This window comes from Triplophysa rosa, linkage group LG8, assembly GCF_024868665.1.
Source record: "Triplophysa rosa linkage group LG8, Trosa_1v2, whole genome shotgun sequence".
Lineage (NCBI taxonomy): Eukaryota > Metazoa > Chordata > Actinopteri > Cypriniformes > Nemacheilidae > Triplophysa > Triplophysa rosa.
Window position 1 is genome coordinate 4,117,648 of NC_079897.1, and position 24,655 is coordinate 4,142,302.

At 37.5% G+C, this 24,655-nt stretch overlaps 1 protein-coding gene across 19 annotated transcripts in view; it reads left to right on the top strand.

The window, feature by feature from the left end:
- The window catches only part of rims2a (regulating synaptic membrane exocytosis 2a), a 169,537-nt gene that overhangs the window by 114,515 nt on the left and 30,367 nt on the right, over nt 1-24,655 (top strand). For 13 of the 19 annotated variants that reach the window (XM_057339824.1, XM_057339833.1, XM_057339835.1 and 10 more), the window contains 4 exons: nt 9,916-10,022; nt 10,969-11,135; nt 12,532-12,738; nt 24,108-24,352. In XM_057339824.1, the coding sequence (XP_057195807.1) occupies nt 9,916-10,022; nt 10,969-11,135; nt 12,532-12,738; nt 24,108-24,352 (726 nt within the window). The remainder of the gene's footprint in view (nt 1-9,915; nt 10,023-10,968; nt 11,136-12,531; nt 12,739-24,107; nt 24,353-24,655) is intronic. The other 6 variants (XM_057339839.1, XM_057339844.1, XM_057339843.1 and 3 more) reach the window with 3 other exon arrangements.

Consider the following 24,655-nt stretch of genomic DNA (forward strand, 5'->3'; position numbering starts at 1 on the left):
CGGCGTCAGGGCTCACTCAACTAGGGCTGTTGCCTCTTCGTGCGCTTGGGCTAGAGGCAATTCTATTAAGGACATCTGTTGTGCGGCTGGCTGGTCTTCACAGAACACCTTTGCCAGATTCTACAGGCTGGATGTATCCTCCTTAGCCTCGCATGTCCTCTCGGTGAGTACGGACAGTTCAATGTTACCTAGTTGCTGATCTCCTATATTGTGCAGTTGTTACCGTGTTACTGTTAACTCTGTGCTTGGTGTTACTGCACTTGCATTATATCTGCCCGGGTTTCCGCGCTGACTTTTACTATTGTGATGTCTGCCCTGTCTCAGTGCAGCCCGCTCATTTCTTTGGCTGAGATATGCAAATTTTGCAGAAGACTGTTCTTGCAGCTCATTGGTCTGTCTCAGCCAATCAGCTGCGGGCCCTTCAAGACGACTTTGCGATTGGTTCATCTGTGTGCTTAACACTGGTGAATGTATGCGGTCGGTGTACGGCTGTCTTGCTACTCTCACGGCGGGATTGTATACAGTTCCCATATGCGGAAGCTTCCGCAATGTCGAGAGACCGCTCTCAATAGGGAACGTCTCCGGTTACTGTCGTAAGCGGGATCGAGACATTGCGCTAGCCGCCGTGTTCGTCGCGTGTCAGCCTTGGAGGCGTTCTATCGCAGATTCTGAGGTATTGTCACTGTGCACTGTATTTATACTGTCTCGGGTCGCCAGTAATTACATTCGGTTGCGAGCGTGACAATTGGCCAGTTTCACTGGCATTATCCAATAAGACTTCAGGAGAGGTGAGAAGGGAGGAGTTCCCATATGCGGAAGCTTCCGCAATGTCTCGTTCCCGCTTCTCAGGGAACCGAGGTTACGACAGTAACCGGAGACGTTTTTGTCTATTTCCTTGTAATCATGACAATGTTGTGATGAAATCTAAGTTTATTTTTGTTCATTTATGGTATAGTGTGCATCTTTTCTTTAGTTGTGATGATGGTGTTGTTTTTGTTTACATAGTTTTGAGTTAAAGGTTAAATGTTGAGATTTTAGCGGCATCTAGTGGTGAGGTTGCGAATTGCAACCCACGGCTCACCTCCACCCTTCCCTTTCGAAGCACTACGGTGGGTGACACAGAATTAGTCACGTTTCCACTACTTTGCCGAAGGAGATAACGTATTTACGAAACGCGCTCTGTAGAGCAGTTTGTCCGTTTCGGGCTACTGTAGAAACAATATGGCGAATTGCATGTAAGGGGACCTGCGGTGGAATGTTACGGTGGCCGCTAGGTCACAGCGCTGCAATGAAAGAAAACGCATGCAAATAAAAAAAACACTAGCAAATTCAGAAAGCATCTGCATTAGTTTGGTGACACGTGCCCTGCAAATTCTCACAACACAAACAAATACAGAATCGTGCTGCAAGTGGCACAGGCGACAACAGAAGTTTTTCCAGGGGACTCTAAAAACTGATGCACCTGGCTGGGATCATTTCACTCCCTGCCTTCCATTCCGAAGGGCTCATCCCCGTTTGTGCCACTTGCAGAACGTTTTTGTATTTGTTTGTGTTGCTAGTATTTGCAGGGCATTTCTGTGTTTGTTTGTGTTGCGAGTGTTTGCAGGGCATGTGTCTCCAAACTAATGAAGATGCTTTCTGAATTTGCATGTGTTTTTTCTATTTGCATGTGTTTTCTTCTGTTGCAGCACTGTGACACCTAGCGGCCACCGTAGTATGCAAATAGAAATAGCTCATTATAAGATAATAAAAACAAAACGCTTCGTGATGTAAGGTCTTTATGCACCTCTGAACACATAGTTATGTATATTATATTGCATTTCTGTCAATAGATCTTGCACTTTTGTCTTGCAAAGTTTCGGATATTGGCAAATCTAAGCACAGTTTTAGACATTATTGACATCTTTTCTAAAACTCTAAAGATGTTTGTGAGTCTTGATCCCTAATAGACTTAATAGTAAAAGTCTCTGAATTCAGTTTTTGTTCTTTTTTGTACTCCAGTCTCTTTTTAGTTTATTGCACTACACAATGAGTGACAAACCTGTAGACAAACTAGTTTAAACTAGAAGATAGTTTACATTCTTGATTGTTTTGTAGTCACAGACCATCTTAAAAAATCACCTAAAACATTCTGGTAGCTTCATTCCGGATCACAAACTATCATGTTGAGCAAATTCTCTGAAGACTTGTGGCGCTTTGAGACTCATTTTTGTCCCGTCTGTGCCCCAGATTATAGAGATCTACTCGACATCTATAGGTTGCATGAGCACATGGTCTTGTTTTCGGGTCGGATTAGATCTTCAAATCACAAATACAGACATGATCATTTGTGCTTTGAAATAATACAATTGGTAGTAAGTGAGACTGATACACTCGCTCAAAGGCCGGAGTTTCCAGCTGGACACATTTCCTCCAAGGCCATCTGTCACATCCGTGTATTTGCCACAAGATCTGCTCTGTTGGAAGTTTGTACGTCTGCCACCTTCCCAGCATGCATCATTTCTCACCAACTGCTATTTACTCTACATAAGCCATTTGAAATTCTAACTCATTCATTTTGGGCATCCGTAAGTCTGCATACAAGAACTTCAGTTTGAAGCTTTATTGTGTTTAGTGCTTATACGACTGTTTCTGCTGTTGTGTTAAAGATTGTGAGTTGAGGCATAATGGCCCGACGGTCAACGGGAGGAAAGGCAAGTGTCTCCAGATGTGTGTTTGCAGTGTAGTTTTTGGCCTCTTTATCACCTTTCCTGATGTTTCTTTTCAGAAAAGCAGGGCGATATTTTGCATTTTCTGTATATGATGGCAATATCACAACATTTCAATGATTTGAACAATATTGACCATATTTATTATAGGACCATACACACATATTTTTTTTAGCTGCTTTGCAGCAGCAACTGCATCTGAAATTTGATTTCAGATGTATCGCCCAACCTTATCTGCATCATTAAACTATCCTTTAGTTTAAATCTTTTCTTGAAAACGTCTCTGTCAAGGATTGATGCTGGTCTGTGTTCATTGTGTTCTGCATGGATGAGTCTCTTTCTCTGTAGCGCGTTTCTAGGTCAGTCTCTCGCTCGTCTCTTCTCTCCTGTCTCTCCTGCTCTCATTTCTCTCTCTTTCTCTCTCTCGTGTGATGGGTTGCTATTTTTTAGGTGTGTAATTTGCTGTGAATAATTCAGACATTGTGTTGAATGACAATGACCTGGATTCTGTGTCAGTTAGAGCTTCTCACCAGCAGATGGCGCACAATTACATGGTGAGAGGAGCTGCTTACTGCCACAGTGCTGAAATGTTTTTGGATTTGATGGCCCAAAGACGTGTACACTTAAGCCACACTTAAAAATGAATACATACATTGCATTTCATGGCAAAATGTCAAAACGAATTGCATTTATTTGAAATAAAAATAATCCAGTATACTCCTCAAGCAAAAAGCACAAGAAGTTTTCAATTATAAACTAATATAGACTGTTGTTCTGTAAGAATGTGGATTCTATCATTTTATAAGACATCTGTATTCAATAAAAAGCTTCATTTATTCAAACTAATTATACAAATGACCAGGCGATCTTCCTTTTAGCCGGCAAAAAATATAGTTCATTAACTGAATTGTATTGTCCAGATTTATAGCATGTCTGTTATTTTATCTTTAAAACCTACAGTAGAAAACATCATTTGAATCAAATGTTTTTCTTGAAAAAAAATGTGAGTTATAAATGCCATTTGAGTTGAAATTTGTCTGTGTGACTGAAGTGTCCCGGTATGTTTTGGACATGCTGTACGTGCAATAGAGAGAATGTCTACCATACAGTTTTTCTGAGGTGTTAAACGTTTTAGCCATGTGTTAACGCTGCCTGTGTCTCTGTGATGCTGACCTGCGTGTTAAGAGGTGACATGGGAGGACCAGCAGAGCTCATTGATCAGTTCTGGTCACTTGACTAATGGCCATCTGGAGGTGATGCACATCCCGGCACAGACAGGTTTGTGAAGGTCCATCCCAGTGACCTCTGACCTCTCTGACCATGACTGTCTGCTCTGTCCTCTCTTCATTGTAATGCATTTGACCTTTGACTTTATTGAAGCCCTCTTGTCTGATCAGGTGAGAGTCTGGATCAGTCTAAGCCCCCAAACTGACCACAGTATGTTTACAGGTGGCCTGAAAGCTTTTGTAGTCAGCTTTTGATGTTAACTTTGTGGTGTCATTTTTATAAATCTAGTTTCATGGTGAGTGGTTTATTATTTCTTGCTTGGTACAAAGTGTTTGATCTTTAGTTTTATTTGCCATCTACAGTAGAACTATTGGAAGTGCACGTGTCATTCTTTTGTGAATGTCTTCTAGCTCTTGTTCCTGTTTTTTTTAATGAGACACAGTTCATGAATGCAGTTTTTATTAGTTATATTTTGGTGGAAGAATGCAGCACATTTCTTCTGTTTCATTCAAAAGATGCTGTGTGTTTGCTGCTGTAGGTTGCATGCATTAGTCTGAATGTTCATGATCTTCTGCACAAACATGTTCCACACAGACGTTCTCCTATTTGTGTCATTTTGCATTCATTTTGTACAATTGCAATTCATTGAAAAGTATAAAACAAGTACGATTTCAACAGTATCTATACCCTCTCATCAAACCAAATCTCTTGTCAGGAAACACAGACCTGTATGTGGTGAATTCTGCTGCAGACAGGCGTTTCAGCTTCTTTCTTCTCTCATGGAAATGACTGGCACTTACTGAGCCGAACCCAATTGAGATGATGACGAGACGATTATGATCACTGATACCTTGGAGTTCAGAATATTTTTTTAGTGAGACAGTCATGTGTGTGTGTTGGAGGGAGCATAGGGTTCGGATCAGGCCAGGCTAATGACCGTACCGTCATGCAGTCATCGGTATGGAGTGGCATCATGATTTTGGGTGATTAATGCGTAAGAAATATGCTTGGGTACACAAGATTATGAACACAGTGGCGGTTGTGTGATTAATGCTGCGGCTGTTTAAAGCACAGCTCATTGTTACTCGAGAGAACAAGGAAAAACTGAGAAAAAAAACAGAAGCATCAGCAGATTTTGTTTCTGTGAAGATGCAGATGAAGAAAAGTCCAATTAGTGGCAAACGGCGTTGCATAACGCACTGAAAGCTGTTCAACTTGTGTATATCTGTGAACGTTACAGTTCATCCTGTTGACTTGTGTTTTTAGACTTGTAACTTTCAATTGATTCATTCGTGTGTTTTTGCTCCTGCATTTATATACAAATGCTATTTCCAGAAAGTTAAGTTTTAGCTGCTTTCGTGGTAGAAATAACAAAATAATTGAGTGACTTTTTATTTTTGCTGGCATTAGTAGACATTACAACATAAGTGAAGTGACCTATTTGTCAAGTATGGTGACATACCCGAAATGTGACCTCTGCATTTAACCCATCCAGAGAGTAGTGAACACACGCACAGCAAGTGGTGACCACAACCGGAGCAGTGGGCAGCTATCACTGCAGTCGTTACCCGCCGGCTCTGGGAATCGAACAAGCAACAAGCAACTTCTGGTCACGAGTCCGACTCTAACCATTAGGCCAGGACTGCCCCCTGTCCATCATAGTGTCAGTGTTCATTGATTTTGGGAGCACTCCCACTGCCATTGGTTGAACAAACAGATAGTCCCGCCCCAAACTCACGCCATTAGTTGAACCAATGTTACTGGCGCTCCACTTTACGGAAACCTCAAAAAACGGTCTTTGAATGTTAAACTGGAATGTAGAAAATATTTTTTAACCGATGCATCATTTAAGAAATTGTGTAGAAATGCTGAAAGTTGTTGAAAATTTTTGTTGAAAAATGTTGCTCCGCAGGGGTTTTGAAGATCCTTCTCTTCAGCTCTATTCCTTCATTTTCACACGTCCTTTTTTATTTATCTTCATTTGCATGCTTTATTAACAGTTCTCTAGTATTTCAGGTTTTGCCTCAAAGCAGGACTTCTCTACCTGTCTTTCATATGAACTCTCCTTCTCCTATTACGTTAGCTTTTATCTGGTGTATTTAAAGTACACATCTTAGTGACACATGAAGTTTGCGTTTTTAGTGTCATGCCGGTTCAGCTCCAGTGATTTCTTCTCTCTGTCATGCAACTTGAAACTTGTGTTTGTGGTTTTTCCTCATTTTGTGTATGTTGGTGTTTGTGTCGTGTTGTTGTTGTGTTGTGCTCCTTCCCCGTGTGTTTTTGCCCCGGTTGCTCCTGGTTCTCCCTCCACACCTCCTCTCACACCCCTCTCCTCTGTGTTTGTCCATGTTTGTGATGTGACCCCACCCCCCTAAACCCCTCCCTCCTAGAAGACACGGAATCCCGCAGTCGGATAAACTCAGGTCTGTCCTTTCTTCCGCTTTGTTTTTCTCCAATCTTCTTGGCTTTGGCCCGGCTTTTTTCTCCAATACGGTTGTGTACCCTGCTGGGAAAGAAACAAATGCTAACTGGTCTGTTGCTGGTCCAATGTGGTTTACCAGCTCTAACCAACCTGATCAAAATGCTCTACCAGATCTAGACCAGGTTCACCGGTGCATCTAGACAATCACCATAAATACTTATTTTTCCAGCAGGGTATGCTTGAAGTGTCGTTCACAAAGAACATGTCACAGTCATATCTCATCCTAAATCAATTTAATTCATTTACATTTATATTATATTTTGTTTTATATATACAGTATATTGAACATTTTTTGGATTGGCTTTATACAAACATGTTTCATTGTGATTTCAAATAAAATCAAATAAAATTGTTTAGATAATTGGTTTTATTCAAAACATAATTTCTTACTTTTTTCTTGTGATTTGGGTTTGAAATATGACCCTGACATTTATTTATAGACTTTGTGAAAATCAGTCTGGATCCATTTAAATCCATATTAAATAAATATAAAGCGTTAAAAGTGTCACGTTGGAAATGCTGGACTGTGCTTGAAAGCTAAAAACACCCGTTCTGTTGTCTTCACTGGCTGTCCTCCATCACTTTTTCCTTTCTGCTCTCGTTTTCACAAGCTTTTTCTCATCTCATGTGGTGGTTGTAGGTGTTATATTTCTCTCTGAGGTCAAACTCTTCACCAGCGCCAGTCATAATCATGTGCGATATGAGCTCCTCCTCTTGTCCTCGTTTTGAAAACACGCTTAGACACAGTGGCATATTTATTGAGCTTTATTAAAGATACTTTTTCACAGCCTGAGTTCAGGAAGTATCACTTCCATTTATTTTCTCCATATAAAAAAAATTAACATTTTAAACCATGAACCAAACCAACCAGCTCTGTGATTTATCATTACAACATCGAGAAAAAGTATTTGATGTCAGAAAGGAAATGGTGCATGTCTTTTATGATGTCACGAAGCATGTTTGAGCATTAATATTTAATGATTATTATATTATTAAATGGTTTTAGATAGAATTATATGTTAAATATTGAATATTAATCATTTAACTTTAAATGCAAATGTTGTGTGACTTTGGCATTTTTAAAGATCTGTCCTCATTTACTCACTCTCTTGTCATTTAAAACCTGAACACAAAAGAAGATATTTTGAAGAATGTTGGTAACAGAAAGCCATTGGTCCTCATTGACTTGCATTGGTTTTGTGTTCATACAATAGAAGTCAATGGGGACCAACAAACTTTGGTTACCAACATTTTTCTAAATATTTTTTTTCATGTTTTGCAGAAGAAAGAAAACCACACAGGTTTAAAATGGCAGAGTAAATGATGACAGAATTTTCATTTTGAAGGTGAACTATACCTTTAAATTATTGCAAATAATGAATTTGTCCAAGGAGAAAATAAATACAGACGTGCTCAAATTTGTTGGTACCCCTCCACAAAAAACGAAGAATGCACAATTTTCTCTCAAATAACTTGAAACTGACAAAAGTAATTGACATCCACCATTGTTTCTTCCATATTTAATAGAAATCAGACTTTGCTTTTGATTTTTTTATTCAACATAATATTGTAAATAATAAAAGAAATGAAAATGTTATGGACAAAAATGATGGGACCCCTAACCTAATATTTGGTGCGATCAGAAACTGACGTCCTTGGAACCTTGGAGTTCAGCTTGTATCTTTTTGGCAGTTATCCTTGGTTCTTTTTCTACCATTCGCACTATCCTTCTGTTCAATCTGGGGTCGATTTTCCTCTTGCGGCCGCGCCCAGGGAGGTTGGCTACAATTCCATGGACCTTAAACTTCTTAATAATATTTGCAACTGTTGTCACAGGAGCGAGCATCGAGCTGCTTGGAGATGGTCTTGTAGCCTTTACCTTTACCATGCTTGTCTATTATTTTCTTTCTGAGCTCCTCAGACAACTCTATCCTTTGCTTTCTCTGGTCCATGTTCAGTGTGGTGCACACAATGATACCAAACAGCACAGAGACTACTTTTCTCCGTTTAAATAGGCTGAATGACTGATTACAAGATTGGATACATGTGTGATACTAATTAATTTGAAATATCACTATAATCCAATTATGTATTATCTTCTCTAAGGAGTACCTATATATATCTTTGTAGCATAAGCAATAATTCATCTCTTTCCACAGCTTCTTTGCTTTATTCTATGACACACCAAAGGCATGCAAGTATACATGATACAATAGCTTTTAATTTCATCACTCTTCAGGAGGAATGAAGAATTATTTCAATGAGCTGTAAGGGTACCAACAAATTTGAACACGTCTGTAAATGTTTTACTTCAGCACTCTATTGACTGGATTTATTTGAAAATATTATACTGATTGTGATTATGGCTTGAGCTAATGAAGCAGCCCTCTTAAAAACATTATATCATTTTATTTATTTTTTATCATGTTGTTTCCTCCCCATCACCATCATATGAATTATTCTAAAAAGATTGTTTTGAGAATAAAGATGGACACTTTTGGTGATTTTAGTATTGCAAATATCATTAGATTACATTGACACAAAAACGGGAAATTTTAGGGGAAGTTACCCATGAAGCACAGCGTTTTGAATGTATTTTGTAGCACTGTTAAGATAAAACCACACTTCATGTATGACTCATTGTAGCACTGCTATTATATTAAACGAATGTAATGATTCTCAGAACACTAATCATCGGGTAATTTGCAGAACATGTTAATTACTTAACAGCACAATTGCTATTGGCAAGAGAAAATTGCTATTGACATTTTACGCCACCTGCTTCGCCGAAGACAGATGCTGTTAGCTGTACGAGCGAAATGTGTGATTGATTCGAACAGACCAATTAAAACAGGAGCTTACTGTCTCGCAACCAGAAGTGTCTTAGTGGTTTATGTGTGTCCGTGACATTTACTTTCGAAAATGTCATAAAGTTTGTATCTTACATTTGCATCACAAGCAAATGTTTGAATTGACTGGATGTTGAACGTTATGTATACAAATACAATGTAGTGTATTTATTTAATTGACCGATCGAATGACACCATTCATATTTCTGCATTAAAAACAACACTAAATATGCATTTTTGGCATATTTGTTAGTTGGCAACTAAGGACATTGTAGAAAAATGTACAGAAAAATATGTAATGTATGTACATTTGTGAATATCTTGTATTGAAGCCATTCTGTAAGCTTTTAATTATTCATTAATATTTTCAGCATTATTTTGTGCCTTGGGTTGATTATTAATGCCAGTGTGTCCTCCTTAAAACATTTGATGAACAATTTCTAAACAGACAGATTTCAAGACAAGACAGTCTTGAGCTCAGACGGTGTTAAAAGTAATTCACTAACAATTTAATCTCCTTAAGAAACAACTGTTTTTGGTCAGAAAGACTTCTTCAGAAGACATTTCACATTATTCTCTTGCTTCATTTAGTGAGTAGGTCCACAGATCTGTTTCCACGCATCTTATTGTCCGCTACTGTGCTTTGTAGGTGCTGTGGATGTCGAGGAACGAACGCGGGAGATGAAGCTGAAGATGAACAAGTATAAACAAGGAACAGGTTCAGACTCCAGGCTGGAACAGGATTATCACTCCAAGGTAAGTGAATGTGTTTAACTGGGCAGCAGTTTTGACGCACACTTAAAGCGATAGTTTTACACAAAAATGAACATTCTGTCATCGTTTACTCACCATCTTGTCATTTCAAACCTGTATGACTTTCTTTCTTCTGCGGAACACAAAAGAAGATATTTTGAAGAATGTTGGTAACCAAACAATGGTGGTACCCATTCACTTCTATTGTATGGACACAAAACCCCAATGCAAGTCAACGCCATTGTTCGGTTACCAACATTCTTCGAAATATCTTCTTTTGTGTTCTGCAGAAGAAAGAAAGTCATACAGGTTTGAAATGACAAGAGGGTGAGTAAACGATGACAGAATTGTCATTTTTGGGCGAACTATCGCTTTAAATGGTGATGTTAACTGCTTTGATTACATTTGATATAAATCAAGCTGTTTTCTAGTTGTAGTAAATGTTGGTGAAGTAAATTTACATGATTTCAGTTTTAATTTTGCTGCCCTAATATATTTGACTTTCAAAATGTGTTGAGTTATTCAATGAATTGCATTAATAAAGAAATAATATTTTTATATGATTTATACTCTATAATCTCTGTAGTTCAGCCTCTATGCTCAAGATTTACTGTACGATATTTATAAATACTTGCCAGTATGCGGTGAACTCCTTTATTTTCCTCCTCAGATGATCGTTAGAGGAAGTTCAACACCATATATGGTCAAATCACCCTCCTTTCATATCCTATTAAGGGTGTTGTATGAGAGGCATCATATCACCCTGGCCATCAGTTCTGCAGGGGTCTATTAAAATCCAGTTAAGATGGCCCAAATGAGAACAAATGTTACATAAGGGGTTGCTCACATTGGTCTATGTAAGCGCGCCTCGAACCAAAGGCTTGTGCTATGTCTACTACTTTCTGTCTTTTTAAGTGTTGTCTTACAGGCATGTTGTTTTGTTCTACAGCGTTCAGGCAGGGACCCTCATCGAGGAGAAAACCTCTCGGCCAAATCTTCGGACAGTGATGTTAGCGACGTGTCCGCTGTGTCGAGAACCAGTAGCGCATCTCGATTCAGCAGCATGAGCTACATCTCTGTCCAATCAGAACGGCCGCGGGGAAGCCGAAAGATCAGGTGAGAGCCTGTTGTCTTTTTGAACAGAGATGGATGTTGGGTACAGATCACAGTCAAATCTGTGTTCGGGACCCGTGAGGTTCTGAAGAGTCCTGTTAGGCCACCTGCGCTCTGCAGAGTTTTGGAGGTGACAACTGCATTGATTTGTGAATACATGTAGAGTAAATTCACAACGCGTGTACACTCTAAAAAGTGTGAAAATTTAGGAAATTGTATAGATGTGAAATCAATGAAATATACCGTTTAAATTGAGTAAATGCAAGTAAAAAAAATAGTATATATATATATATATTAATTAAGTAAAAAGTTAGGTAACTCAAACATTCCTATTAGAATTCACAAGAATAAGGGTATATTAAAAATATGATTTTTGATATAATTTTTATAATTAAATACTTTTAAATAATAAAATAATAAATAATTATAAATAATTAAATAGTTTTTCTTTATATTAAATAAACTTAAATAATATGTACATTATAGAGGAATTAACTGTTGGATTTTTTTATCAATTTTTTATGTCATTTTTATTATAACTTAAGTGATTCAAAAAGATGTTATTAAGTTAATATAGCATTTTTTTATATTTACTAAGAGACTGGATTATTTCTAAGAGTGATAAGAAAAAGTCACAGTTAATGTTTTAAATGTAAAGTCTCAAAATTAGATTTTTCCTTCCTTTTGGTATTTAGCTGCATTTTTACTGGAAACAAATGATGTTATTCTGTTTGCATCTAATCGATTCATTCCTCTGAGGATGGAGAAGTGATTTCATAGGCTACCGCACCTGACTGAGATTAATTTGTTTTTGTATTATATAATAATCCAATATTATATGCTTTTGAGTTGTGGGAAAGTAGTATGGAATTATAACGATTCTCTTAAATAAAATGTATTATTAGTATTTATTGGACTGATTTGGTTTAAGAATGCAGTTGTCACCATCCTAAATAACTAAACTCTGTGTGTTCAAAATAGGATTAAACACACAATATGAGTACTGTATTTATCTGTAGTGTGGACGTGGCCTAAGAGTAACAATTTTCGGATCATAACTCGGATTTGGAGTGAATTCATTTTTGACTCCATTAAAGTGAATTCAGAGCCAAACCCCTTCATTTTACTTAAATGTTTTGAAATATTACTGTTTTATTCCCATATACATACATGTTTGAGCTGCTGTAGTGCTACAATATATACATATTTATGTTCTGTCCTATGTGCACAATGTCTGGCTTCTGTTTGTATCATTTGCATTATTTTGTCATGCTTTCATACTTCATTCTATACGTTCTCTATATCTCAGAAGACATTCAGATAGTGTTGACGGCTGTTTTCCCTTCGTTTCTGTTCTGCATGCCACTTGCTTCTCTGCTTCTGCTGGCCACGCCCATAGCAAAGCAATGCCGGGGCGGAGCCTCTCCGGGGAGGGGGAGGAGTTTGTTGGGGAGGCGTTACAGGAGGAGGAGAGGGAGGAGAAGAGAGATGGGTGGAGGGTAGGTAAAGGGAGGAGACGGACAGATAGTGTAGATAGGGAAGATGCTGAGGAGGAGGAGCCTGAAGAGGGCGTGGCCCAGAGGACGGTCTCAGAGATGGACCTCAGGTAAATCAGTCGCCATGGCAGCCAGCTGTATCTTGTCTTGTAGTCTGCTAGTATATAACTACAAGACTTTTTATTGAATGAATGTAGAAGCGTAATGTTTGTTTATTTAGTTTGTTTTAAATCATGGGCAGTATATGTAGAATTAAAATGTTAATTATTGCATAATGTAAACTCTTTCTAGGTTTTTATACAGTATTATATATCGTGATAATAAATATAGCTTGTTGGGAGTGGTTACATTAACGTAAGAAACTTAATCTCGAATGAAAGGATGGATACAATAGGTGGCAAGCCATGGTGTTCAACTCAAGATAAATGAATCCAGACCTATTTCACTTCCTTATAAACCATTGTTCTGTTATAGTTTTGTCCTTTTTACTGTGCTGTTGTTTGTGTGTGTTGTGATTTTATAATCTAACACTATTAACACTGTGGGCTTTATTTGTGGTTTATTAACAATACTGAAATGAAATGTGAAAGTTTATCCCAGTGTTTCCTAAAACTTTGTACTGTCCCTCTTACTCCTGTAAAGGCCTCCATTCAGCATCAGCTTCACACTTGATTGACGCAGAACAGTGTTAGCAATGACTCAACACACATCACAAAAACATGTCCAGGTTTTATGGCATTACTGCAACACATTACTGTTACAGTTTTATTGAAAGCTGCAATGTGTAATTTTTGCCTCTATGTAGTCATCTTCTGTTCTAAATATAAAATTGCAGGTTGCTTTATATACTTAGCTTTGTGTGGGTTGAAGTCAAATAATGTGTCAAACGGATATTTCCAGTGAAATGTATTGTTATTTTTATGTGCTTGCTCAATAACATTGTGTTTTTTTTAACCCAGAAAAGTTTTAGATTGCTGCTATAAAATATAATTTAATTTTAGTTTAACAAATGACATTGGTTTTGATATTTTTCATAACATTAAATTTCATCCAATTGTAGTAATTTATGCAAAACAATTCATAAACATATAAAAATGTTCTTTTACCAATATATACACAGCCACAGAAAAAATTAAGAGATCATTTCAAAGACAATTTTCAGGTTTTCTAAAATTAGTATTTATAGGTATGTGTTTAGGTAAAATGGTTGTTTTTGTTTCCTTCTGTGAACTACTAACTTTATTTCCCCCTAATTTCAAACAAACATATTGTTTCTATTTGCATTTATTTGCAGAAAATGAAAACCGGAGAAACTGGTCAAAATAACAGAAAAGATAGTGTTTTTTCAGAGCTCAAATATAGGAAAGACAACAAGTTCATATTCACACAACAATGCATTTAATATTTAAGGTAAAGTAATATTGTACATGCATTTAGGAAAAGTTCAAAAACTATTTTTCTAATGTGATAACCATGTGATAACCATGATCACAGTTTTATGACAGTATCACAGACACTGGACTAGAATGGCCACAACACATCTCGAAAATGCTGAATAAATGAAAATTTGGAATGGTCTTTTATTTAAAAAAAAATTTCACTGATATATATTATAAATCTTTTTTCTTTGGTGAAATATGACCTGGACATGTTTTTGACACTCTTTGTGAGATTACATCTGTTATCCTTAACCGCTCTGTCAGGTTATATTTTCGATATTTCAGGTGAGTTAATGTCCATCTCACAGTGTTGACCTTGCACTTCTCACAGTCTCACAAGTGGTGCATTAGACTCTGATTTGCTGTGATCGAGATAGAAACGTGATTTTCTTTGTTAATAAGTGACCGGAAAAATCCACAGACTTGCAGCGTTTGTTGGTTTTTATATGGGGTTACAGTAAATAAATGTGAGTTGCTGATCAGGTTCTGCTGAAGAAGCAAATACAGTTTGCCCTTTTACATTCATGCGTTCTTCAGGTGATCCAATATTTAATCACTTATTTCTCTCCATCCGTGTTTACCGAGGTGCGCTGAGGCAGCAAATATATTCTTTGAAAAACAGGAAGTGATGTCAATGGTGGTGGATGAGCATTGGTTTGCCTCATTAGTTGAGTTGTGTAACATGTGGAAGACATGTGTTCTGGTTGCAGTTTTCTGCGGGTTAGTTATGCAATCTTATGACTAAGATACACATGTGAAACTAGCAGGTGGAAAAAGAAAGAGAATAAGGTGGTTGTTGAGTATTGCTGAAGAAGGCACATAGACTCATTGAGGTCTCTGTTTGGTCACCAAAGCATGTGTTCATAGCACACAAAGACAGTCATAAGATGTTTCAATGATACTTGGTTTTCTGTTGAGTTAGATTGCAGAAGATAGCAGCTAAAGTTAGAGATTGTAACTCAATGCGTTCATAAAATTTCTCAAGTTTTTATATATTTTCATTAGGTATTAGATATTTTAAGGTCCTATGTATGAAATTTAGCTCCCTTTTGAAGCACAATGGTGGCTGACACAGGCCTAAGATGTCATCACGTTTTCGCTTCTTTGCCGACGGAGAAAAGGTTTTTACGAAACGCACTCTGTAGAGCAGTTTGTCCGGTTAGCGCTACTGTAGAAACAACATGGTGAATTCCATGTAAGTGGACCAGGGTTTTTCCTGGCTCAAAATGAGGCGGAGGTGGGTGCCATCCTGGTCTTGTACACGCACACGTAGGCCTACCGTACCTTTAAGTGGATTAACCAAAGTGAATTTGACATTAAAAGTTCTAATAAAATTTGATGAAAATTACAATTATTAAGCTATATAAAACATTACTTTTATTCAACCAAACAGATTTTTATTTAATCAAATATAGCTTTTTTATCATTTTCAACTAACTTTTCAGCCCATAATAGCCAACTGAATTAACCAGTCTTACTAAATGAGCAAAGCTCATTCACATCTTGCATTCTCTGTGGTTCACTTTAAATGATTCAATGATCTCTTATATTGGCTTGTGACTGAAAAGTTAAATAGTTTAAATGAATAGATTCAAATTAGTCATTCGTGTGCGAGTCGTTCTGAACGCAATATGCGTTCATACTGGCGAACTCGCTGTGTACAGTATACGCTGATTCAACGATCCAACTGCACAGCTAAAGACATTACAATGATGTACGTCATGTTAATTTAAGAAATTTCAAGAAATAAAACGTACTTGGATGCAAAACGAACAGCCGTGAAACACAGCTGGCGCTTGTTCTGCAACTCTTTTTAGCGCCTCAGTGTGCTGAAAATGAAACAGCGCCTCCACTGTGGCGTAGTGCCGCAACTGCAGTTACAAATGACAGTCTGTTAAATGCTCGCAGCATTTCTTTTGAAGACTTGCAACATAATTTTGGCGAGATTCTGAGGCGGCACGACATTTGACGGAGGCGGCCGCCTCCAATTTCTCTATGCAGGAAAAACCCTGGGGACCCGCGGTGTATGTAGATAGAAATAGCTCATTCTAAGGTAATAAAAACATAACGCTTCGTTATGTAAGGTCTTTATACACTTCTACATTACATTGCATTTATGTCAATAGATCCTCCAAAAAATTACCTTTAATGGACCTTTAATTTAATTTGATATTTAATTTCTAATCTACATTTGCTGATATATGCTTCTAAATATACAATGTGGCCAAACAATTATTATTAATAACTAAATTTATCATTAATTTTAACATTTTAAAGTTTCTTAAGTTAGAAATGATATAATTTTATTATATAATAAAAAATGACAGAGAAAAAAATATACATTCAATTTCTTGGTATTTATTATGTCCTTCTGTTGCTTTCATGACAGCATCACTTGAGCTGGCGAATGTTCCAAGAGTATCTTGTGTGCTTTAGTAGAAAAGCAAATCTGACCTCTTGAACAAAGGAGCTCAAAATTGACTTAAAAGGCCCATTTGGATGTAATGTAAAATGAACTGTGTTGAACTGACCCTGTGTTACGGCGCTTTTATTCTAACCTGACTTTATACAGAGCAGAATGCTTCGTTGTAGCATTGGGTGGGTCAAGTTTTATCCATCATTATTTTCAGGTTTAACTAAAGTATAAATGAAGTTCGAATCATTAATGTCACATTGTCATAAATGTCAAGTATAGAGAGATTTGGAGATGTATTTCTCTTTTACAGATGGGTTTGTGTAGTTTCTATCAGGGAAGGTTCAGCAAAGGAAAGGAACCAATGCTGTATTCTCACTTCTATAATTCGCACTTTTTGATGTGGATGGATGTTGTTGATGAAACTAGATTTTATTAGCATTGCCTAAAGCGGTTTGGCACTGTGTCACGTTTCATTTAAAGGTCACTTCCTCATGGTGCAGAGCGGATTTTTTCCAAAACCTGCCTTGTATACAGCTTACCAGTTCTTTCTATTAAAAAGATTAAAATTCTGTTATCATTTAATCACTCTTATGTTGCATATGATTCTTTCTTCAGTGGAATACAAAATAAGATATTTTGAGAAATGTCTCGGTGGTTTTGTATTCGTACAGTGTAAGTGGAATTTTGTTTGGTTACCAACATTCTTCAAAATATCTTCTTTGGTGTTCTGCAGAAGAAAGAAAACCATACAGTTTGAAATGACAAGAGGGTGCGTAAATAATGAATTTTTTGGGGGGGAATTATCCCTTTAAATGTTGTTAGCATATCAGCCAGCATTGCTCAGAACACCATCCAGGCTGTTGTGTTTGCTGGGAAATGGTGCATTTAATGATCATGTAATTATTATTTGTGTCATATCGGATTTTGGTTAGTTTTCTAGAAACATTAACAAATAATACTCAAGATGTTGTAGTATAATGAGTGATGCATTTTCTCATTTACTGTTTCCCAGGAAACAGATTTCCCACAAAACTGTGCAAGTGTAATATTTCTTTTATGACTTCGCAATCTCTTCTCACATAACCCTGCTGAACAAACTGTGTTAGCTGGTTGGCTGGTTTAAATGGACCTCTTAGCGTGGTTTTAGCAAGTAAAGCTGGTTTTAGAAGGGTTTTTTTATCTGATCAGGCTGGAAGACCAGCGTAAACCAGCTAAGACCAACCAACCACCTTAAGCTGTTTCTTCAGCATTGAATACATTCATTCCGATTTTATTTATTACTTTATATTTTATAATCAGTCATTGTCACAAAATGAACCCCTTCAGGGTCATACAAGCCCCCAGCGCTTTGTGTCAGGGTCCCGCTCACCCTGCTGTAGTTTTGACTTACTGAGTTACATAAAAAAAATCACCACCCATCTTCCCTCTTCATGTTTAAAAATAACTTGGGATAAAACACTGTCTTTGCACATAACTCAAGGGCATATTTTAAATGGCATATTTAGGGTGTCAGAGCCCTTGAGGATTTGTCATTAAAATAGTGTGTATTAATAGTGGTGATGGCCGAATATCATTCCTTGGCTGAATTCAGAGTCCTTAATAGGCCACGTTCATTTAGACTCACAATTAATTGGAACCCAGGGCACCGTATCCATGGCAACCCATTTTCTGCATCACCGCCTCTTTTTGAATCGGACGACACGTAACAACTATAATCCACTGTCCTGTACACACAATACTCAATACGTTATTATATGTTGACAGTGGACACGCGTACCAGACATTGTAAAATTCCATCAAACGTGGAGGCATGAACTGATGAATCTTGTGAGTTTGAAGTCACAATTTGAGGTTACGTTGTTGTTGTAGCTAAATCCTCAGTTTCTAAATCCTCGGTATCCAGAAATGGTCCTTTAAAGGGATAGTTCACGCAAAAATGGGAATGCTGTCATCATTTATTTACCCTCATTTTGTTCCGATTTTGGTTTGGAAAATGCTGAAGATATTTTAATTATTTTAATCCACACAGTAAAAGTCAATTGGTTCCAAAGAAACATGTTGTTTTGAACCCCTTAACTTTCAAAGTAAAACCACAGACGCAATTTTTAAACAGATTATTTCTAAATATCTTCAGATAAAATATCAAGAAAGTCATTCAAGTTTGTAATAGGTGAGAAATTGAGAAAACACTTTTCATTTATGGCTGAACTCTCTCTTTAAAACAAGCACATTTGTTCAACAAGATAAGTTTGGTAATACTTGTGATGGTTTTCGAGCTTCAGTGGTCTAGATCTGAGCTATACAGTACAGTGGGATGAAAGAAGAAAATGGACTCAAGCCACAGCACAGCAAATGAGTGCATACAGAAAACAGTGTGGCGGGTTTTGTTTGCCTTGAAAGAACATCGTGGCCTAGATAAAAAATGCACTTAGCAAAATCTGCATGGAGGAGAACGTTCTGTTCAGCTGTGGGTGAGCGAAAACATCCCCGGAGAGACACCGCAACATTCTAAGTACATTTGCTGAGGGATCAACTTATCTGCCAAGACCTCCTGATGGACCAGCAGGAGACGCTTTGGATGGCCTTTGGTGGAGAAATGTCCAGTTTGGCTGTAGATGTGATGTCCTCTCTTGGAGCATCATATGGTTCTGGTGTCTGTCAGTAGTGCACGTTTCTGTTCTCTCTGACACGGACCTTCTAAGATAAAGTTAATAGTTCACCCAAAATGGTCCCCATTGACTTGACCATAGTCATTTTTATTCCTATTATGGAAAGTCAATGGGGGCCATTTTTTGGGTGAACTATTCCTTTAAGGGAGCCAATGTTGTCGTCAGGTGTTGGGTAGTTGAAGACTCCGAAACAATTTGTACTACAGATAGCTCGGCAGTATACAGCTGGTTTTACAGATGCTCCTATTTGTTTGATTGGCTTTCATAATACAAGTCAATCATAAATCAGTTTGTTGGTTTGAGTTGACCTTACATTTTGGAACACAGACCCCTTGGAAGCAGCACCCTCTCTTTTTTTTTTTTTATATTTTACTTTTTTCCACATTGATATTTGTGTGTGTGTGTGTGTATATATATACACACAATATACATACAGTGTGTGGGTGTGTATATTATATAGTATGCTGATGTATATTATTTACTATAATAGTGATTCACACTCTGTAAATATTATTTCCTGGAGCATATTTTAATGCATCTAAAACTGCCTGAAGTCATCAAAGATCACAATTCCCAACAGTAAACAACTCTGTCCGTCTGTCCGAAAGCCTGTTGCTCCATTACTGGCAGGTTGAGATCATTTCAATGTGTAGCTTTTTTCCTTTTAAAAATGAATTGTAACTTAACCATAAACAAGTGGATTGCAATAAAATCTTCCTGTAGGAAAGATAACTCGTAAAGGAATTCTCTTTAAAATAGTATTGTTTCGTCTAGACTGCAGTGAGATTAAATAAAGAGCAAATGGAGACTTTGCTCAAGTCTTGTGCATTTCAGAAAATGACCCTATTATCTCTTATAGGTCTCTACAGAAGGTCTCAAAATGTGCTCAGATTTGCCAAGATACCAAAGCTTGTGATGAAACGTCGGATATCTGAATTAACAATTTTATATCACATTCTTAAAGATATCAAATCATCGGAGCAATGCTGCCCATTTATTTTATAGCCTTATAGTGTATCTGTAAGTCAACACTAGTCCCATATATGTGTATTTTAAAAAAGAATTCTGTAGAAACACTTGTCTTTATGGTTTAGTCTGTATGCTAGACTACGCGCTTATTGATTTATTTTTCTCAGTCACTCGCACACACACACGCACACACACACTGTGTTTGGCTGTCAGAGCTGCAGGCCGAATCTCACTCGCGTTGGAAGTTCATTTCACGCCTTTATAATGCCAGTGATCTGAGGATTAAAGTCTTAGTTTATCAGAGTTTTACCGACTAATGAAAGGATTGCTTTTCAATCTCTTCTACAAGTGCAGTGACATTTCCATCTAAAAAAAATCCTCCAACCTACCTTGCCATTATAATTCATCTGCCTAATTTCACACTAAATCATTTAAGAATCTAAAAGTAAAAGATGAAGCAATCCCTTAGATTTTTTTATTTGATTATAATTATTCATTATATAACTCATTTATTTTAGTTTTGTTTTAGTTTAGTTACTGTTCATTTTCAGCTTAAGCCAGGACTATGTCTTAGTTGAATTAAGATATTTATATCGCTTTTATAAAAATGCCTTAGAATAGTACATTACTGGTGTGCATCTTGAGACAAAACAAAGGCACTGATATATTTGAAGATATTTCAGGGCAAGTTATATTCAGTTAAGACAGGTCACACATTCATTTTAGTCTGGGACTAGCCTTAAGCCTTGTGTGTGAAACTGGGCCAAAATTATATCGTTTTTCAAATCATTTTATTTATTTTGAGTTTAAGTAAACTATAAAAATCTTGCACCGGTGTAGACTGACCCACCCTGTAAAACGGGTCTGTCTTGTGTCAGATGTTGTCATCCACGTGGTTACGTGCGTTTTTGTTCCTGTGGTCAGGTTATCAATCTGCACAGTTGTACCATAAATTAGACTGTGTCATCTGTGATTGCTGTATATGGTTCTACTATAAAACCGCATAATGTTCTTAATACCACCTTAGTGAATTTGAGTTATGTAGAGATCTGGCTGTGAGACAAATGTGTAGCTGTATCACATGCAGCATGAAGAATTTAAGAAACTAGCGTTCAGCATTAATCTCCTGCTGGAGTGTGAAGTGTGTGTCTGTCACAGTTCCATCATCCTGTCTCATTACAGTGATAAGAGGGGGGTAATGACCGTCTGAACCCCAGCGGCACCCGACACATCTCCCCGTGAGAACGTGAGTGCCTGACAGCATCTCACGTGCCCTTGCCTCTGGAGGAGACTGTCTCTGGCAACATCCCGCCCCAATCAATCAATCAATACATAATCTCAAAACAGTGTCTATTTATAACCGTGATGGACTCTCGACTCTATTTTCTTCATCTTGAGCACAATGTGAGACATAGTTAGGATTTCTTATGAAACGTAACATTTCACATTTAGCAGATGTTTTTATACAAAGTGACCTAAAAATGAGGTGATACGGTATATTTGAGTCTTTTTTCTGAAAAATAAAAGAATTTCATCTTTTATCATTTGCTCATGTCATTCCAAACCTGTATGACTTCCTTTCTTTTGCAGAACACAAAAGAAGATATTTTGAAGAACGTCGGTAACCAAACAACATCGGCTCACATTGAGTTCCAGTGTATGGGCACAAAACCATTTCTCATAATATCTTCTTTTGTGTTCCACAGAAGAAAGAGTCACATACAGGTTTTGAACCACACGAGGGTGAATAAATGATGACAGAAGTTTCCATATTGTTGCTTTACAAAATACATTTGTAGATACTCTTTATTATTTTTTAATGAGCTCCAATGTGCTTGACATTGTGTGTTGAATAGGAGAGCTGTGGTCCATACAGTTTGTGCTAGTTTCTCCAACCAGTTCCAAGATTTCTCATGAGACACATCAGTCCAAATATTTCAACATCCAGGATTACAGACAGCTTGATGTAGCGTGGCTATTTTTAAGCAGAACGGTCCATAGCACGGTGCCGCATTTCCAAAAGTCTAATTGTAGAAATTGAAGAGCAGGTTGTTAACGCTCATTGATTTCTGTCACGTTTCTTTCGGTCGTAATTGTGTCGCTGAAGAAGAGCAGATCTCTCCAGCGCTGCCTGCGTGTCATTTAAACACATTTATTATCATTAAGATTTCATTAGGATCCTTTGTGCAGGAAGTCATTTGTCTTTCGGCTTCCTCACAGGCACGCAACTCGCTAATTCTGTCCTTTTATTCGTGCCCTCATTTCTTTATCACGCATGAAGTCAAAAAGAGCCGTCTGTTTGGTATATAGAGCAGCATGCGTTCACTGTTTAATGAGTGATATTAACAATAAAAGCCAACGTTGTTGAATGGTTCTCGTGGGAGAGATTTTCATGATGAATTATAGTAGGTGAAGGGCTCTCGTGATAACTGGTTGGGGCTGCTGGTGAATACAAGAGAGTTTGGTTAAAACAAAACACGCATTGACAAGTATTTGCATACTTCACTGAAATGTAACGATGTAACGATTCACTCAGCTCACGATACTGATCTTACGATACGTTTTTTTTTTTTTAAATAAGCCGAGACAAATTGGAAATGAACAAGTGCCCTTTTATTATGTCTCAAATGCTGCACATTTCTTGTCAAATAAAAATATCTTTTATGTCAAATAACAAAAGTGTATTGCAATTTCCAAGTTCCAAATCAAATAAAAAAGGAACAATTCAAAAGTCTCTTTAATATAAACAACCTGACACCGTGTCTACTCCGGACGTGACCGGCGTGACGCGGCACGTCAAAAGACATTAGAAACGCATTAGAACCCATTATACTTTTAAATGTTGTCCACACTGGATGCAGGGCGGCGTACAAACCCATTAAGAACAAGCAGGTTGTCATGTCACGTCCAGTGTTGGGTGTAACTAGTTACTAAGTAATAAGTTACTGTAATTTAATTACTTTTCCCTTGGAAAAGTAAAGTAAGGGATTACTCTTATTTTTTGTAATTTAATTAGTTACTTCTGATGTAATTAAACTAAATACTTTGTGTAATATGTGTGTGTGCAGAAGAGGAATTTACATAAAAATTCAAAGTCTAACTTTAAAATCTGTGCTTTAATGTACAATTCTCACATTTGTAATGAATAATAATACTTTATGTAGTTTTATATTATTTATTTGAATGAATTAAAAGCCGTTTCATGTCTATCCTTGAATCACTTAACTCATCAAGGTTGATGTAGGATATATAAAGTAATTAGTAATAAGTAATTAAATACTTTTTGAAGAGAGTAACTTGTACAGTAATCTAATTACATTATCGAATGTGTAATTAGTAACTAGTAATTAATTACTTTTTCTGAGTAACTTACCCAACACTGGTCGCGTCACGCCTGTCGCGTCCGGTGTAGACACGGTGTAAGATTTTGTCTGAGCTTTTCCTATCTTGGAATTTTTTTACATTTTTTAAAGTAACATAAGCATTTCCACGTTTACCAAGTTTGCAGTAAACACAGCGGCCCCTGCTGTTCAAAACATGTATCGTGATTCAATTAACATCTCAACCGACTTGAATCGTCACATATTATAAATGATTTTCAACCAGCTGACGGTGAATCGTTACGTCCCTACTGAAATGGGAATTCTAGAATGTATTCGTAAAAGGTTGTCCATGAAAAACAAGCGAATGAAATGTTAGATTTATGTATCCATATATACGTGAATGTATACTAAAGTATTCATATCATACCAGTTAGACAGTTTAAACCAAATAGGCTGAACTTTGACATCAATCAAATCCTAGTGTGGTGAAGCTGATTGGAGGCCTAAACCCCTTAACCTTTGACCTCAGTCGAAGCCCCCTCTCTCCCCCCACTCACCTAGCTCTCTCCTTTTTCTCCTCTACCATCCATCCTCTGTTCTTCCTCTCTCCTGTTCCTCCTCTTCCTCTCTTCATCTGTCTATTCCGCTGGCCACCACTGACAGTGAATTTACATCCAAAATGAAACACAGGCAAATGGGAGCGGCGCCCGGCGGCAACATGACCAAGAGCACCAGTATCGGAGGGGACATGTGCAGTCTGGAGAAGACCGACGGCAGCCAATCGGACACAGCCGTGAGTCTGGTGGGAACCGTTGACAAGAAGCGACGCTCCAGCATTGGCGCCAAGATGGCGGCAGTCGTGGGGTTGAGTCGAAAGAGTCGCAGCGCCTCCCAGCTCAGCCAGACAGGTAAGAGTTAAATCCATCTGTGCCTGTCTGTCCACGGCTATCCTGATTTTGCCAAGTGGTTGATGTCCTTGGGGGGGCAACATCATGTTGACCCTGGGACAACATTTAAATCAACCAATCAGATTTCAGAAATAAGTTTACAGTTTATTTGAAGTTTTCTTCTTCCAACCAGGATTAGGTGCTTCTAGACCATTGTTTTTCGCTTATCATTTCCCTCTGATTTTAGGGGTAAGTTAGGGTTAGGGTTGGGGTTTGGTGTGGGTTTAGGTTTAGGTTTTATTTATAAAAATGTCAACAAAATAT